At 37.9% G+C, this 18,190-nt stretch overlaps 1 protein-coding gene across 1 annotated transcript in view; it reads right to left on the bottom strand.

The window, feature by feature from the left end:
- The window catches only part of uacab (uveal autoantigen with coiled-coil domains and ankyrin repeats b), a 48,989-nt gene extending 33,252 nt beyond the window's left edge, over nucleotides 1-15,737 (bottom strand). The window contains exon 1 of the mRNA XM_023414622.2: nucleotides 15,557-15,737. Within this exon, the coding sequence (XP_023270390.1) occupies nucleotides 15,557-15,604 (48 nt within the window). The 5' untranslated portion in view covers nucleotides 15,605-15,737. The remainder of the gene's footprint in view (nucleotides 1-15,556) is intronic.
- Between the last annotated feature and the right edge of the window lie 2,453 nt (nucleotides 15,738-18,190).

Below are 18,190 nucleotides of genomic sequence, written 5' to 3'. Positions count from 1 at the left end.
TTTTATCTCAAAAGAGAAAAAAAACAATGTGTCTTCAAAGGGGGCTCCAAGGGAAACACTGCAATTATTCTATAAGCACGGTTAGTAAGTGCACGCGTATTTCTGAAGACAGAATCATTAAGTTAAAAATTATTAGAAGGAATTCACTGAGAGGACATGAAAATACAACTCACAAGAAGAATTTCAGAACATTAACATTAGCATCCATTTAAATGATGAGAGCCTGTAATCTATTGCTCTATGTAGTGGAAACAAGTAGAGCCGATTTATCGGTCGATATTGGCCTATCACAGATATGTCGGTATCGGCGCATATATTCTTCGATATGTGCTGTTATGAATACTTTTATTAAGAAACAATAATACGAGAGGACACTGATGGAAAGAAGAAGTCAGTAAGATGCTTCTTAAATTAAGAAACCAAAATAAACTCTGTCCTTCCATGTTTAGCCATGTCGTTGCACGGCTCTGGAGATGTCGGTCTTTGTAAGGACTAAAATATCTCAACATCTACTTGATGATTTGGCACAAAATTTGGATCCCAGACGATGAAAACTAATGACTTTGGTGACCACTGACCTTTCCTCTAGGGCCGTCATAAGGTTGACATTTTTGTTTTTAGTAGAATATCTATTGGATACTGGTTTGTTTGTTTGATAACTAGTGTCCAGAGAATGAAGGGTGGCAACTCTGGTGATTCACTGACTTTTCCTCTAGTGCCATCATCAGGTCAAAGTGCAGCCACAACTGCACTTTGTGTTTAGTGATAGTTAGCAAATGTAAGCAAGCTAACACAAAGAACTAAGATGGTGAACATCACAAAAATTAGACCCGTTACTGTGAGCATGTTAACAGCATTTACCTCAAAGCACTGCTACTACTGAATGCGCATTCAAGCTGCGTTTTTTTTTTTTATTCAAACAAAAAACGACTGAATATTTCACATAATCTTTCACATGTACTAATAACAGAAATGCTGGTACCATTTAGAAGAAATAAATCAATTTCAAAACAATTTTGAGCAAAAGATCTTGGAATTATTATTATGAAAGCTCCAGTTCTGTAACTTTTGTGTGAAGTTGAAATATAACTTTCCAGTCAGTGGCTTAGCTGCCACATTTTAATAGCCATTACTGAAATAACAATGTCCTCTAGCAGGACAATTAAAAACAAGCAGGGTTATGGTTTTGTCTGTGGATGACTGCTGGTATGGCTGATATTATTTCAGCTGGTCTGATGATGTGGAGATAAAAGAAAAAGGGTAGACAAAGAGCTGTGGGGCTATGAAATAATTTCCAATCACAAGGAACTATTTAAGTCTCAAATGCAAAAACATCACAGTAAATTAACAAGGTACTGATTTTCTTATCACATTTTAGGAAATACACCATTAACAAAGAAAGAAATAATGAAAAAATAATGTAATACGTGCTAGAGGAGGGGAAGCAAAGGCACAGACAGAAAAACAGTTGTTTCTGCCGACTGAGGTTATACATGTGACAGTGAAACTTGAATGAAATGTGGCTCGGGGGAAGAATGAAGGCTGTTGTTTCAGTCTCACCTCAGGAAAATGACGAGGCAATATTAGGGAAAACACCACGGGAGTGTTTTGTCTTTCATGCCCATATTTGGTTAAGTGAGGAACTCTTGGGGCATGCTGCTACTTGGGCACAAATACTGGTGATGATGTTTACTTGGCCAGAACTTACAAGTCATCACACACACAGGCAGGGCAAGGAATGCCACTGGGGGGTTGGTCAAATGGACTAGACTTCATAAAAACATGCTATTTTTTTTGTCTTATGGAATGTATTAAAGAATGTTTGCTCAATTTTTATTTGCTCTGTGGTAACAAAGCACTTTAGTCAGAGGTTATACAATTTCCATAGCCACTATAATAAAGTTTGCAACCAGTTGTGCAACACACTGAAATATCAACATTCAATATATAAATATAAAATAAATAATAATTAAATATAAATCACCTCTGATGAGCAAATTAAAACTATATGAAGAAATAAATGTATGTAATGTAAACAGAAAAAAGGAATTTAAGTGTAGAAAATGACATTTGAGCTGCTCTAGACATTTTAGGAAAGCAATCCAATTTCTTAAAACATTTGACTCCCATGGTGTAAGATAGAGTGCTGATAACTAGAGCAGGTAGTAACTTGCCCCCTCAAATGCTGCACCTATTCTTAAAAGCCTTGTTGGAGGAAAAAAGGTCCGGGCCAGAGACTAAGTCTAGACCTCTTCACCGACACTTAACTTTCTACAAAACTATACTTTTACTGGAGTCAAAAAGATTCAAAAAGAAGTCACTGGAGATGATCAGAGTCCAATGCAACAGAATTTACTCTTTCACAAAAATAAAAGTGAGATCAGATCCGGATCCGAACTGAAGACAGAGAGCCTGTGCACAATCATATATAGTTCTTTCTTAGGTGGGTTCTCCAGCTATTTTCTAAAGTGAACCTATCACCACCTTGGGAGCAATGATGTCCAGCCCCTGTGCCAAGGCGTGTAGTAGGACCAGGCATCCAAGAGCCCCCCCACCACCCTAAACCTAAGGCCCTCGTCTATCCTCAATCTGGGCCTCGCTACGGCTGCTACTCCAACACCATTGCTCCCAGGGCCTTCAGACCATTTCTTTTTAAAACTTTATTCCCTCCGGATTCCATTCTGTAACAATCTTACTTCAGTAAAAGCTGGTTCACATACAAATCTAACCTCAGTTGTGAGTATAGCTATTCCATTGGATTATACAAGTTTAACATTCAGTATATTTATAATGCATAGTATATTTTAGTGAAAATTTACTACAACAGCCTCCTTCCACATCTCAAAATGCCTTCAACATACAGTTTGCAGACCTTTAGAAAAAACAGCAGGCTGACAGTCACATCTCCCACTTTCTAATCAGCAACAAGAACACAGTCAACCCACACACTACACAAAGCCAAGGCAGCCATGATGAGACACCTACTTCCATATACAGTATTTGCAATACAACATTCATAAATGAAAACAAAAGATGGCTTAATGAAAACTAGGGGTGTAATTCTGAATGTATTTTTTAGTCTGGCATGAGGAAGCACAAAATGCACACAGGAGTAGGGTTCATCTTTTGCACAACACTTTGACACAAGCAAACACTTTTTTAGTCGACAATGCTGAGTAATGAGTAACCCACTATCCAGTAGCCAGTATTTTGCTTTCCTTTTATTATACTTGTATTGTGCAGGTCTATGCATGAGATAAACCAATAGTCACTCTCCCACCTCCAACTACTTGTGCAATGCAGCAGCTACGATTCATCCCATCATCCCATCATTCCAATCCTTTCTTCTCTTCATTGGCTTTTTACTGATCACTTTGAATGTAACAGAAATGTTAACCCCACATGAGCTAGCTTGCAGCCTTAGATCCTTGGGTGTGGCTGTCCTGGCCGTTCCAAAGTTGAGGTGTAAATTTAAAAGGTGCCCCTCAGCTTTGGAATGACCTGCTGGAGGAGATAGGGCTGGCAGAATAAGTGACTTCTTTTAAAACACATCTTTATAGACTTGCTTTAATGTGATGTCATCTTTTTATTGTTTTTATTGTATATACTCTCTACTGAAGTATATGGTATGTCTTTTGTCTTTAACTTCGTCCTCATTTCTGTCCTGCTCTTGTCTGACCTTACTGTCCAGGTTTCTGTTGTTAAATTGTTGTTATATTGCCTCGTGAGCGTTGACTGTTATTGCTTTTGCTTTGTTGGCAAAGCACTTTGTAGTGCAATATAAATGAAGTTGTTATCATTATGATTAACTTGTATTTTGCAAATGGGAACTCAGTAGAGAGAAATGTGGGTTATACAACTCTAAAAAACTCACAGCACAAATTTTCAAGCAATGTCATCATAAAGTCTTAAAATAATAAAAAGACTGAGAAACGCCAAATAACATTTGTTTGGTAATAACCTTTAGCCTGCTGACTACACCAAAATCAGCAGTGGTGCTGAAAACAAGGCGCTAATTGGCTCCACCACTTTCTTTCTCACCAAGTCTTTTTTGTACACAGAAGGGCACCGTGACTTTTGCAAAAACTATGAAAATTGTCCTGGTTCACTTTTCTGGTAAAGAAGAGACACTTGTCTAATCTGCAGAAAGACAGACACATACAAACCCACACAGAGCACAGCTTGATGAGGCTTAGTCTGAGCCATTTCACAGCAGTTTGTCCTTCATCAGCAGAATCTTTGTGCTCCTGTTGCTCAGCATGCCTGACATATGTGTGTGAGTGTGCGAGAGTGTGTGCCAGCTGCAGCCCACCCAAAGTAAGTCAAAGTAAGCTCAGCCCCCCCTCACATGCCAACCTCCCCCAACACTGGTAATCTCTCGATCACTAACCCAACACACAGTTCACATTACACATTGTCCGGCCAAACGCACGACTCCCCTAACTCACACATGACAAACGAACACGATACAAACAAAAAGACTTATGCACATTGCCACGACACACACTTATGCACCCTGTTGGTTATTAAACAGAGTGAGCAGTGTTACCCGTCTGTGCTGGAGCAGCATGGGAACACAGACGGGTAACACTGCTGAGATGACCTCATGGCTGCCCCCATGGAGCCAGACGATAATCCTAAAAACACAGACCGTCACGCTACCACCTACTATACAGCCAACACAACATCCAGCCTAAAACAAACTTCTGCTGATCCTGTCTGATGGTTTGCCTCCTACAGTGAATAAAAATAAATTGTCTATGTGAACAAATCTGTAAAAACTACTGTTTAAGCAATAAATAAATAAATAAATAAATAAATACTGCAGATAAAATAAACAAAAATGCAAATGAGAATGGAAATCTTGGTTGATCATTTGGTCAAAGAAAAATATTGAAAATATCGACACGTACTGGACAGGCTGCCATGAAATCTGATATAGGTGTTCATGATATCCTAATGACTTTGCAGACTCACCATCTGGCAAATTCCCACTTGTTCTAAAGACTGCCAGAAAATAATCAGTAACTATTTTCATTATCAAATAATTGCTTTAGTCATTTTTTAATTCTTAATGTGTTCGTTTTGATATTTTTTGTTTCATATATTAGAAAACGTGAATATCTTTATCTTCCTAATTGCAGAGCATACCATTTACTATTTGAGCAGTTACAGGACAGTAGTTTGGTTTCCATTTACCTCAAGTGTTTTGTTTATTAGTTTACTTAAGTTGACAGCTGTCATTTCTGTCATACAATTCAAAAGCTCATCTGAAGTCAAAGATTAAACCTTTATTTCTACAGATGTACAGATACGCAGAGATAGAAATTATGGCAATTATTCTGTTGTGTCACTTAAGAAATGAACTTTTTAGCGTCTGTGCCGTGAGGTAAGAAACAATCCTCTATCTGTACAGTTCCCTGTTTGGATGAATGGTTAAATGTTTTGAATGAGATCCCTTGTATTTGTGTGACAGCAGTCTTTGCTCCATTGTACAGCATGAACATCTTCCTGACAGAGCAGCAAATAGACCAGTAATTTAGTCTGACAGTTGCTTGTCAGAGGAGATGTGAACAGCCTCGTAGTCTGACCTAGGTTTAACTCAAATGAAACATTCAGTCCATACCAACTCAAACCCCAAAAAACAAACAAAACGCATACTTTGAAAATGAGGGAGGAGAGGAGGAAGGAAAAGAGGATTTTTCAAATCCCAAACATTCTCACCCCCACCAGCAGAGGGGTAAGAACGCCTGCTGGGTGTCTCCAAGTTGAAGCCAAAAACCTGCTGGAGTAGGTTTCTACTTGATAACGTTCAGTAGGTACTCATGGCCTTAAAGGCTGCTCAGCAGCTTGAGAACAATCCCTCTGGGGGTTCAGGCGGCTTCAAAACATACAAGTTCCCACACCAGGCTTATGTTTATTATTATAAATCAACAAACTTCTCATCTTTCTGTAACATAGCAGTTTTGAAAACGGTGATTCTGCTTATTCAGATATTTAGTTTAGTTGCCATTTCTCTGATTATGTGAAAGGAATCTTAGATGTAGCACAAAGCAATCACTTCTATTGTTGCCACTGGCAAAGTAACAATATCCATGTTTAGAAAGTAATTCTAAATTTAAAAACATCGCACACAACAACTGGATCTACTTGCTGATACCATATACTGGATATCCTTTACTTTACTTACTACTGAACTTGCAGCTTAACAGGATTTAAAGTATAGTAAAACTGCAACCCAGTCATGTACACTCCTCGATTTGAAACCACAGCACTAGACCATTACACAACTCTCCAAAGAGCTGCAGTGGTGCACAAGTTTGAAAAGCCTCAGTGTGATAGCAGGCAGGTGGGAAATGAAACTAAATCATTTGTTTTCATAATGGTTTGTGGTAGTTGGCTGTCCGTTACGTTTGATTTCAGATTTGGCTAGGTCTCCCGGCATCCTGGTTTGGATTCTTGGTACAAACAACTGAAGAAACAAAGCCAAAATTGTATTCATTACCAGCAGCTCCTGGCTGGCAAAGAAAAAATATGCAGATTCTGGAGCGATATGGGGCGGCATGGTGGGGCAGTGGTTAGCACTGTTGCATCACAGCAAAAATATTCTGGGTTCGAACTCCGGGCCTTGCAACATGCTGCTGGAAATATTTTGTCATGTTAGAAGCACTCCATCTCTCTTGCATGAAATGTTTTCATCATGAAAACTGTAAGCTCTATGTTTGTAACTTTCTTAAATACATAGTTTAAACTCTGTTTTATTAATATTGCAAGTGTAGCTACAAAGGACACATTAAAACAGACTTTTCAACTTGCTGTATTAGAACATCCACTTGGTTGATGGGTTTGATTTAAGGTTTGTGGCTTGTTAGGGTTTATAAGATGAGAGCAGGCTAATAGTTGTGATAGTGGTATGCATCTACAGGCAAAATAAATAACATCGCCACTCATTCTGTAAGTGTGCACAGCAAATAAGATTATTAAATAATGTAAAACCAAGCATTGCACATGGAAGCACAGTAAGTCTAAATGTCACCTCATAAAGAATCGGTCAGTCAAATACAAAAGCATGTTTTCTAATGAATTCCCAGCTTTATAAAATTGGAATCAGGATCAATTAAGAGACAGTTTTTGACAGAGAAAGCTTTTGGTGGCATCTAAAAGAAGGTAACTTTCAACAAAACACAAATTTCTCTTTGACAACATGACATTAATGTCATTATTCTTCTACGCTGAGAGAACAAATTTTTGTTAAACTCCTATAGAGTATTTCATCAACTTCATAATCTTATCTCTAAATACAGAGGCACAACTAAAACAGCAGATAGTGATCATGGCCAAAGGCTTGGGGCTCATGCTCTCTTCTCCCTTCACCCATCCCGACCCTCCTTTTGTTAAAAAACAACCTTGAAATCAGAGTCGATTCAACTTACCCAACAATACATTCCAACTGCATCTGGCTCCCCTATCCTCCTATGCCATCATCAACATCACCCAGCCCTGCTCTCTATTTTGTAAAATAACACCACTATGATGGGAGGGAGGCTCTCACATTTTATCCTTAAGGCGCATGCCTATTAGGGGAGACAACAGAAGAAAGACTGGGTGTGATCAGGAGGACAAAGAAGCAGAAAAATATGCAGCCAAACGGTAAACTCCCCTCAAAAATGAAAGGAAACTACAAACCCAAAATCTTTAGTGCTAAAAACATTCCAGTGAAGGACAAAACAGCCTTTAGAGAGGTGATAATGCACCATGTGGAGGTAGAAATAATGACACAAGCCTGACACAAATAGACTGATATTAATGTGAGGCCTAATGACCCCTGAGCAGAAGCAAAATAAACTGTAATTTCTGATACAGAATCCTGTTGTCATTGAGGCTGTGAGTCACATGTATTGCTAATAGCTGTAATATAATAAGCCAAAAACCTGCTGGAGTAGGCTTCTACTTGATAATGTTCAGTAGGTACTCATGGCCTTAAAGGCTGCTCAGCAGCTTGAGAACAATCCCTCTGGGGGTTCAGGCGGCTTCAAAACATACAAGTTCCCACATCAGGCTTATGTTTATTATTATAAACTTCATAATCTTATCTCTAAATACAGAGGCACAACTGAAACAGCAGATAGTAATCATGGCCAAAGGCTTGGGGCCATCATGCTCTCTTCTCCCTTCACCCATCCCGACCCTCCTTTCCTCCTTTTGTTATAGTAAGTAATATAATAAGCAGGTGAAAGCAAGGCTGGCTGTACTGGTGAGGCAGCAAATACCTGAATAAATGCTTTATCCTTGATTGACCCCTTTCATTACGCTACGCTGTACCTCTGCGTAAGGGCTGCGTCTCATTAGTTGAGTGTTCAAACCGCCACTGCTGAATGCCTTCCAAACCAAACAACTTGCGTTAATAATCAGCCTTTGTGTTGGTGTTCAATATGGTAACATGGTATATGGATATGGATTGTCACTTTGATTTGAATTAGGTGTCAGTTTGATTTTGTCAAAAACAAACATGGAGCTACAGCAATTTCTTGAATAAAGCATCGCTCAGCACCATGAAATATACAGGTGGCACAACCTGAGCACTAATTTACCAACGGTAGTGTGGACATGGACACTTTACAGATGCAGGTAGAAGAAGTCAACCCGTGGAAAGTAATATCCAAAACTTTGGGAGAAGCTACTTCTTGAAGGCAGTACACTATGCACAATATGTCTTATTGTATTATTGTGTGTTATTAGTAACATTAGTTTTATGGTTGTGAATCTAATTAGGGCTGCAACTGATGATGGTTTTCATCGTTAATTAATCTGCCAGTTATTGTTTTTGATTAATCAATAAATTCTTCTTATTCTAGTCTTTAAAATGCCAGAAAACGATCAGAAATGTCCTTAATCTTCAAATGTTTGTTTTGTAGGCTCAGCACTACAAAACCCAAAGATATTTAGTCTCTAAAATGAGGGAAGGAATGAAGTGACAAAGCTCGACAAGAGTGACAAACTCCATTGTAGTTTGTGATGATAAAGTTCATGATTTTCGAGCATTTAACCTATAGATAAGGTCGACCACTAAATACAAATATGCAATTCAATACAACAAACACACACTACAATACAGAAGCCATCCGATGTGCCACAGGGATTGCTGCACAGATGAAAGATGAAACAATACCGGCAACGCTGTTGCAGGTGGTAAAAACAGATGGTAGACAGATTTATACAGTCTCACAGTATATATTGTCAGATTTCACCCCTATTTGCCAATATGACAAACAAATATCACTACATGTTATGGGAAAAAGGACTTACTCTTTGGGGTTTTTCTAAACAGACAAAGCTCTATTTACAATCATGGTTTCGCACAACACACTACAGACAAATGTGTTGACTGCATTTAGTGTCTCAAAGTCTTTGCAAAGGCTTGAAGGCTTCTTAACTGCCTTACGGGCGCATTGCAATGTTTCTTTGCACGTTACTGCCAACAACTGTCAATCAGCAGTTGGAACAGCAGGAAACTGGCGGGAAGGTGTATAACGCATGGCCTGTGCAGGGTTGGGCAAGTTGCTTGAAAACTGTATTCAATTACTCACACATTACTCAATGGATTGGCTCCAGCGCCCCCGGCGCTCCTCAAAGGATAAGTGGTACAGCTAATGGATGGATGGATGGAAAATACTAATTGAAAAAGTTATAACATTACCTTACTAATTATGAGCAGCTGAAGTAAGGAAATGCATTACTTTCCTTTCCCAGCTGTCAACTCTATCCAAGATGCTTTTAAACAACTTTAAATCCCCCACATCCAGATGTCATATCCTTTGTGTTCAACACGTAGACACAGAAAACAAGCAGGCAGCAGGCAGCCATACAGTCTAGTGGGATTTACCGACCATCCAGCAGATTGCTTATCCTGGGTGACTGCACACAGCTCTCCAGATGTCTCAGTCTCCGAAGCTGTTTCACATCCTCCATATCTAAAAACAGACTCCTGAATGTACTTGTACCTGTAGCTAACATTTGCCACAGCAGCCTGCCAAGACCAAACAAAGTTTAAAAAGGACAATCTGGAATTACCTGGAATCCACCCCACACATCAACCATAACCCAGACCAGTCTGCCCACTGAGCACAGACCAAACCCTGCATGAAACTTTCACTAAGACCACAAACAAGCCGAGCCCCAAATGTCAAGTCAAGTAAATTTTATTTATGTAGCTCAATATCACAAATCACAAAGTTGCCTCAAGGGGCTTAAAAATCTGTCCAACAATCAACTTTCAACACTCTCTGCCCTTTGAGCCTCTAAATCAGACAAGAACAGATAGTAGTGGTGTGTTGCTTACAACACTTTGCAGCATATGAGAAGAGAGTATCACAGCTAAGCAGACAATGCTTAAGAGTGTGTTATCCTGAACATCCACTGAGCACAGCTGTGTTATGGCCTGGCAGCATTACATGTGTCAGAGACAGTCACAGCTTATCTATAATGTGTCAATGTCCAACAGAAGCATGAGCACCGCTCTTTTCATACATACAGCCACACTATGTTTATATTTTTGGTTTTCTTTATCTTATTCAAGTAGGCCACTATCTTGCAATGTTGAGAAATCCTTTCAAACGTTTATGGAGCCTCAAACACTCAAAGAATGCATCACGTGTTCCTTGACTATGGCCTAACTTCATGTACATCAGTGTTATATAACTAAAAAAATGGCCACCACCACAATATACACAAACACAAAAAATCAATACACCACAAGGAACCCATACATAACATTTAATGACAGATTGGCCTGTTCATGTTCCAGTGAGCATAATGTAATCAAAGGCTCTTGGGAGTTGGATCTTGAGAATGACAAAAGAACTGTGAAATGTCCTTACTGACAGTTTTCCTTTTCTCACTGTGGTCTTACAAGGACATGGATGAATCTGCCACAGAAATACCTAATTTCACGTAGGCTGCAGAATCAATGATGACAGATACACGTTAGACACGCAAGACTTTTTTCTCCGTCATCTCCCTCGTTGAGACAATATGAACCAGCTCATCTGTGCAACAGCAGTTTTAGCGTCAGCCCAGTTCCACAACTGACAGTACAGAAGTTTAACAAGCAGTGATTAGGGCTGAACAATTCATTGAAATAATATCAAAATTGAAATATGGTCAAGTGCAATATCCAATTCGCACAATGTCGAAATAATCAATATGTACAATATGATTTTCCAGCCCTACCAGTGACTGTGTGTCACAGCTGAGACTAATCTCAGAATTAATCAGGAAATCCAGTCTTTCTCTCTGCTCCTCTCTATGTAGATACATTTCTGAATATCTTCCCATTTTTGCTGAGGCTGAAACATTTAAAATATGTTTACTTTGGAAATGGAAATGACATTTTCTTTCACTTTATTTTCTATTTGTTTTTATGTTGATAAGAATCAACTTGTCATAATCCAATTTTATTTTCAGCAATAGAATGATTAGGTTATTTTAATTTACTGCCAAAATCTGTGACAAAAATGATCAAAAACTAAGAATGATTTGTGCATTTTACAGCTAAGGAAGAATGAATAAATAATCTTCTGCTGTCACATTAGCAGCTACAATGATTAATCGATCGACAGAAAAATTAATTGGCAACTATTTCTATGTTTGATTGATCACTGTGAGTCATTTTAAGAGAATTGCAAACATTCTCCGGTGGCAGCTTCTCTAATGTGAGATATTGCTGCCATTCTCCATTTTATTTCATTATAAACTGACTATCTTTGGAGCGTTGGTCGGACAAAACAAGACATCCGAAGATGGACATTTGAAGTGATTGATTGATTGATCGATCAAGAAAATAATAATTGGGTTACATGATGATTAAAACAATCATTAGTTGCAGCCCTAGACATACTTTTTTTCTCCGTCAAACCTAAAAATATCATGACTCCCTGTCTTTTTTGCAGTGCGAGATTATGGCAATTATACATGACAATACTTGTCAAGAGAAGCCTTGTAATTAATCACACAACAGAAAAGGTCTCCTACACTAAAGAGCAAAGGAAACTGGAGCCTTGCCTGGTACAAACCTGCAGACCTCATCCTGCCTTGAATCTACAGCTGGTATTAAAGGAATGTGTTGGCATTTTGAATCCTGGTCAATAACTTGAGCTTTGCTTTCCAGCTACTTTAAGTGGTTGGCACCATAGTTAGAATTCCTTGGCTGAAACCAGTTCTTGTAAATACTTGATAGGCATAACTTGCTTGGAGAATAATGAGATATTACAACAAAACTAAAGCAAGCATACCTTGAAAACAACAACAAAAACAGTCTGAAGTGGAAGTTTATGGCCCTTTTGTTGAAAAACACACTAAAAGCAGATTCCAGAACAGTTGTAATTTACACTGTGCGAGGAGTGGAAGAAGATACTGTTTCCTCAACTGATTTGTCTTTTCTGGCCCGAATTCAGTCACTCTTTGTTATTCACACACTAAAAGCAAGTTCCCTTTGAATTTCCCCTTGCCTCTCCCACTCTGAGAATGTTGAAGTGCTTTTCTTAATTATTAGTCACCACACTAGGAAAGAGTGAGTGAGTTCACCTCCCGAGCATTGTGTAGCAATGAGGGAAGCATGCACCTAAAACATTAAATTAAATTAAGGCTTGATGCTGTCCATCTAATGCCTTGTTGACAGATATGATTTATTTATGTTTTATGAACTTCAAAGGTTTCAGGATTAAAGTGGCTCTGGCAGTGATGGTCTGATATGATATGATATGAATGATAACTATGCTTTTACCTTTGGCAGCACACAAATCAGAACAAAGGTTCAGTATGTCTTTAAATACATTTTCAGGGAGCTTATACTTATAGTGATGTCTGTAAGGGTATTGCTATCTCTCAATTTTTGCTTTGCACAGAGGAATGCAGTGGACAGTTTCTGAAATAATCACTCAGACCTGTGTAAATGTCAGGCCTGTTTCCTCAAAACAGCTTACCCGGAGCTTTTCGAGAGGTGTTTTTAAACAAATGGTACAGAAAATGCTGCAGGCCAAAACAAGCTTTTCTGACTGAATTTTAAATGGCTGCCTCTGTCTGAAAGAGTGAGACAGTTATCAGTGTGGATATAATACCATTTCACTCCTGAAAGGCTTTTTTCCCCCCCTTCTGTAAAAAGGGCCAGATAGTTTAACACACAGAGCTCCTCTGGCTTTGTGTCTTTCTCATGGCAACTCCTAGGAGCTGAACACAGAGTGCATTGCCAAACACCCACTGCATGTTGGAACTGTGAAGAATTGTAATGACTGTCTATCAAGAAAAGTTCACAGGTCACAGCTGGATTCTGAAGAATTAATACCACACTACAGCCTCAGATGATGATAAAGTTAGCTGAAAAGCATAGAACTAATAGATATTCTATGCACGACTAATTATGCAGTGTTATTCATTGTGTTCATTCTTGACTGTATCACATGCAGACTCAACCCGAGAAGAGAATCGCTGCAACATTCCTGGAAGGACTTGCGGTGTATCCATGGTGCTATGGAGCCTCGGTGGCTAATTGCAACAAATTCTGCGTAAACAGGAGGTTTCATTGTAATATTTTTACATAAGCCTTCTGTATTTTGCTTTAGAATTACCACATTTCTTTTAGATAAGGATAGACACTCAGTTATCAGTTTATGAGGTACACCTAGCTAAAACTATTGACCCTGCAGTAAATCTGACTTTCATGGTAGGTTATAATGTCCAGTTATTGTTAAAAGAGAGGTGTTGAGGTGTTTGTGGTCATTTTTGAAGCTGCAGTTTGAGGAAGAGCTGAAATGATGATTAGTGGAGCAGCAGAAACTCAATCAGCAAATGAGAGAATTTGTTGGTTTTCTTTGTAATATATGATCATAAACCTCAGGTTTTGCACTGATGGTCGGATAAAACAACAAATATGAAGAAACCATCTTGAGGCTACTGTTGTGTTTTATTAAGAAATGTTTCTCATATTTTATCAACCCATACTGATATAAATGGGGTTGACATAATATTAGAAACACTTCTCAGTATAACACAGCACAATTCAACAGCCTCAAAAGTGATCAGAAAGTTGATTAAACAACTTTCAGTTTCACAGTTTCACCATTAACAGAACATTTTAAAGTTCATTCATTGCAAAACTGTTGTATGAAGACTGTTTTAAGTTTTTGCTAGGTGTACCTAATAAACTGGTTATTGAGTGTATTTGGACTAAGCCATCCTACATGCAGAGAGAAGTATTTGGAGCCTTTACTGATGTTAAAGTACTAATACCACACTAAAAATACTTCATTAAAAGTAAAAATCCTTAATTAAAAGTATGATAATATAATAATACTTAAACTATTAAAAGCAAAAGTACTCATTAAGAAGAAGAAGTCCCCTGTGGGTGTTATTCTACTATATGTTATAGGCTATAATTTCATTATCGCTCATGGATTTATGCATAAACTGCATTTTACCACTGTATTTGGTTGAGGTCATTCTTGTTTGCAAGAATATATAACATAGTGAGAAATGCTGTCACAGTTACCAGGAGTCTAAAGTGACACTTTCATTGTCCAATTGCCTCAGAACATAAATTGTGTAGATAAAAAGAAAGATAGGAAACAAATCACATTTCAAAATATGAAACCATTACATGATTGGTATTTTTGCTTGAAAAGGGGCTAGTTTCCAATTAATTTTCTGTCATTCAACTAATTAGTTTACCAATTAATTATTGCAGCTCTACTTGTATATACTGTCCGGTATTTTCCCTTTCAGCAAAGCATTATACATTCTGAGCACTTCATATGTTTGATACGCAAAAATCTTAAATTTGCAATGTGACTAATTACTAAAGCTGTAGTGCAGTGAAGTACAATAGTTCCCTCTCAAATGTAGGGGAGTAAAAGTATAAAATAGCAAAAAATGGAAATACTTAGAATAAGTAAGTCAAATTGGTACTTCAGCAAATGTACTTAGTTACATGCCATCGCTGCCTGTAGGAGACAGAACATCTCATATCTGTTGGTGTCAAACTTTGAAACTGAAGCAGCTTTTAAGTGTCGTGAGGTTATTCCCAGAGTCTTGGCAGGACACAAAAGAAACCTCGATCGAAAAAGCCCCACAGCGTTTTCAGAGACCATGAGTGCCCCTCGCTGATAACCACCGAAACAAACTGCACTGATTTGCGGAGCTGTGTTCCCCCGCCGCGCTTTGTGAATAACAACAACACAGTCAGCTGCTACAGATTTAGGCCAGGTCATAAAACCTGAATAGTGAAAGAAAACTGCCAGGCCACATCCACCAGAGGTGCAGGTGCCTAAACTTGCTGGCGGTGTATTTTCCAACAAGACCGGAGCCACCGTGGGAACATGCCCGCGGTTAATGTGGTTGTTGAGGACAGGGGGGGTCAGGTTACAAACAATAACCCCCCCGCGGTGTTAAAACACAACGTCTGGCATTAGCAACGTTTGTCAATTCACAGCTAATTCAACGGTAGGAGACGGAGATATTAGCAAAACTAAGCGCATACAGGAGAAAACAACAGTATTCAACTTACTGTGATGGTAACTTCGTGTTTTTTCAATCGATACTTTAGGCTCTTCATCTTGTAACGTGATGGTTCCTGATGTCAAAGGTTTCCTTAGGTGAATACGTTTATAAATAGTGCAAAAAACTTTCCAGAAAGTTCAAACGAAGAAACTTTCATCTGTCCCCTTTTCCTCACGGAGCGAGTTTCACCTGACGTCTAACCGCAAACTCTGATCGCGGTTTGATTGACAACCTATTGAGCCAATCAAGCTCGAATATGCGCGCTGTGCTTTTCCTATAATCCAATTAGGAACGCTGGGGGCGGGACTTCCTAGTAAAGCGTCGGAGAGCAAAGTTTGAGACATCCTGGGACAGAGCAGGAAAACCTGGCATGACGTCAGTCTTACCTGAAGACTGAAACACCTGGAAAAAGTGAATGTAAATCTACAACCTGGAGAAAGAACACCCACTACCTGTTATTTACAGTAAATATTTCAATACGAACTATTTATCCACCTCCCTTACATGGAATTAACACCTGTAATGAAATTATCTTGATATCTACCTAAATTGCCACTAAATTCCACTACATTTTTTCAGCTTAATAATATAAAATATAATCAACAAAAATGTATGACGTATAATTGTAGGTAAAGATAAAACTTTTTTGATCCCTGAGATATCCAGCAGTATATCAAGTAGGTAAAATCATTAATGCATCAATGGTAATAATCCAACAATATACGTTATTCTAAAATGGGTCATTCTGAATAACGAGCACTTAAACTTTTGGTAAGTAAAAGATCTGAGTACTTATTCTACCACTGTTTAACAGGGACATTCAAAGGAGCAAACCAAATCCTAATAGGTCAGAGTTTAAAGTTTCTAATCGACTCAGTATTATACTGACTTTTTGTTCAACACAAAAACATTAAGTCAAGGTATGTAATACCATGCTAGGAAAAAATATTCTGCTACTGGTAATATCCTGACCCACATGGGAAACCCACGCTGTACCTTGTTCTTATTTTACTAATATTTGTTTTATGCTTTGAGTCCTTCTGCAATGTTAATATAAATATATGAGTTAAACTTTTCACCAATAGGGCGTACAATGGCAAAAACTTCAAATACAAATCAACAGGAAAGTAGCTTAAAACAGGTGGATGTTGTTTTTTTTGGGGGGGGGGAGCTGCCCTCTTGTGGTCTGATGAACTTTCTCCTCACATAACACCATTAGTGGAAAGTTACTTAATTATATATACCTAATTTTAAAGGTACCTTTACTTTACTTGATTATTTTCATTCTCTGCCACTTTATACTTCTACTTCACTACATTTCAGAAGGAAACATTTTTACTCTACTACACACCACCTTTAACAGTTACATCATTAAAGTTACATACACAATAATGGACCAATAATTATAAGCCAATAATATAATCTATATTATTCTGAAATGGTTCATACTCCATATATTTTGACTTTTGGTGTATGTTTTGATGCCAATACTTTTGTACTAGTAACAGAGTATTTCTATATTGCTACTTTAACTTCAATTAAAACCACTGCATAAAGCAAACTGTTAATCACTCAAAAATTACATAAGTACATAAACTGACATAATGGATACAATAAACGTGTTGAATTTAACATGGGTTGGAATATAAGTTTACTATAGTAAACTATAGTAAGTTTGTATACAAACTCACTATTGACTGACTGTTAGTTAACAGACATTTAACTTGATTAAATCACTATCAAATGTCTGGGTCTATCAATAAACTGGATATTGTTTTTGTTTCTGACCCTCAGTCTCCTACTGTCTTCTATTGTGTGGCATTGTTTATTTTGAGGAAATATTTAACCAAATGGTACTGGCCGTTAAATGTGTCTCTGTCTTTGTCTATGACTCCATGGCAACAGTGTTACTATGGAGTTACCATGGAGTTACCATGGAGCTGCCACTGCTGCTCGGTCCGTCCAGGCTGGAGGCTCGAACACACACTGACATTGTGACACTAATGGGACTGTAATTCAGAGAGCACACGTTTGAGACATAAATAATCTAATAATTTAAGTTTATATCTTGTCTGAGTTAATGTCATTACATTCACATGGACTTTTTACATGTGGAGCTTTTTACTGCTCTACTCATTATTTTAGATCACAAATTTACATGCGAAACATGTGATCATCTTATGTAAAACATAAACAGTAGGCCTAGTTAAAAGTAGCACCTTGACCAGCAATAGTAAATTTTACTTACACACGAAAGCACCACTAGTTATCCAATAATATAATGTATAATAATATAACATTAACACATGCTGATTTAAGTACATTCTACCCATACCTGTACTTTTACTTCAGTAATTTATCAAATGTATTAAATTATGAATCCAAGGCCTGTCATTGTAATGAAATAACATCAGTGTGGTATTATTACTTTTACTTATGTAAAGGATCTGGAAGCCTGAATCATGCCAGTTGATATTGTGCTTTAGTGTTACATATTCTTATACACATTTTCAAATGACTGCTGAATGACTGGTCTGGAGAATGTCACTGGAGAATTTAAGAGAATCTCTATGTTAGGATATGGATTTCATAATTATAAACATTCATACATATATTAATATATGTTATTTGTAGCCTGCTA

This window comes from Seriola lalandi, unplaced genomic scaffold (assembly GCF_002814215.2).
Source record: "Seriola lalandi dorsalis isolate HSWRI2012SDOR001 ecotype SW California unplaced genomic scaffold, Sedor1 jcf7180002054537, whole genome shotgun sequence".
NCBI lineage: Eukaryota > Metazoa > Chordata > Actinopteri > Carangiformes > Carangidae > Seriola > Seriola lalandi.
The sequence above is the reverse complement of the archived record's forward strand: the minus strand, read 5'-3'. Positions and strand labels throughout refer to the sequence as shown.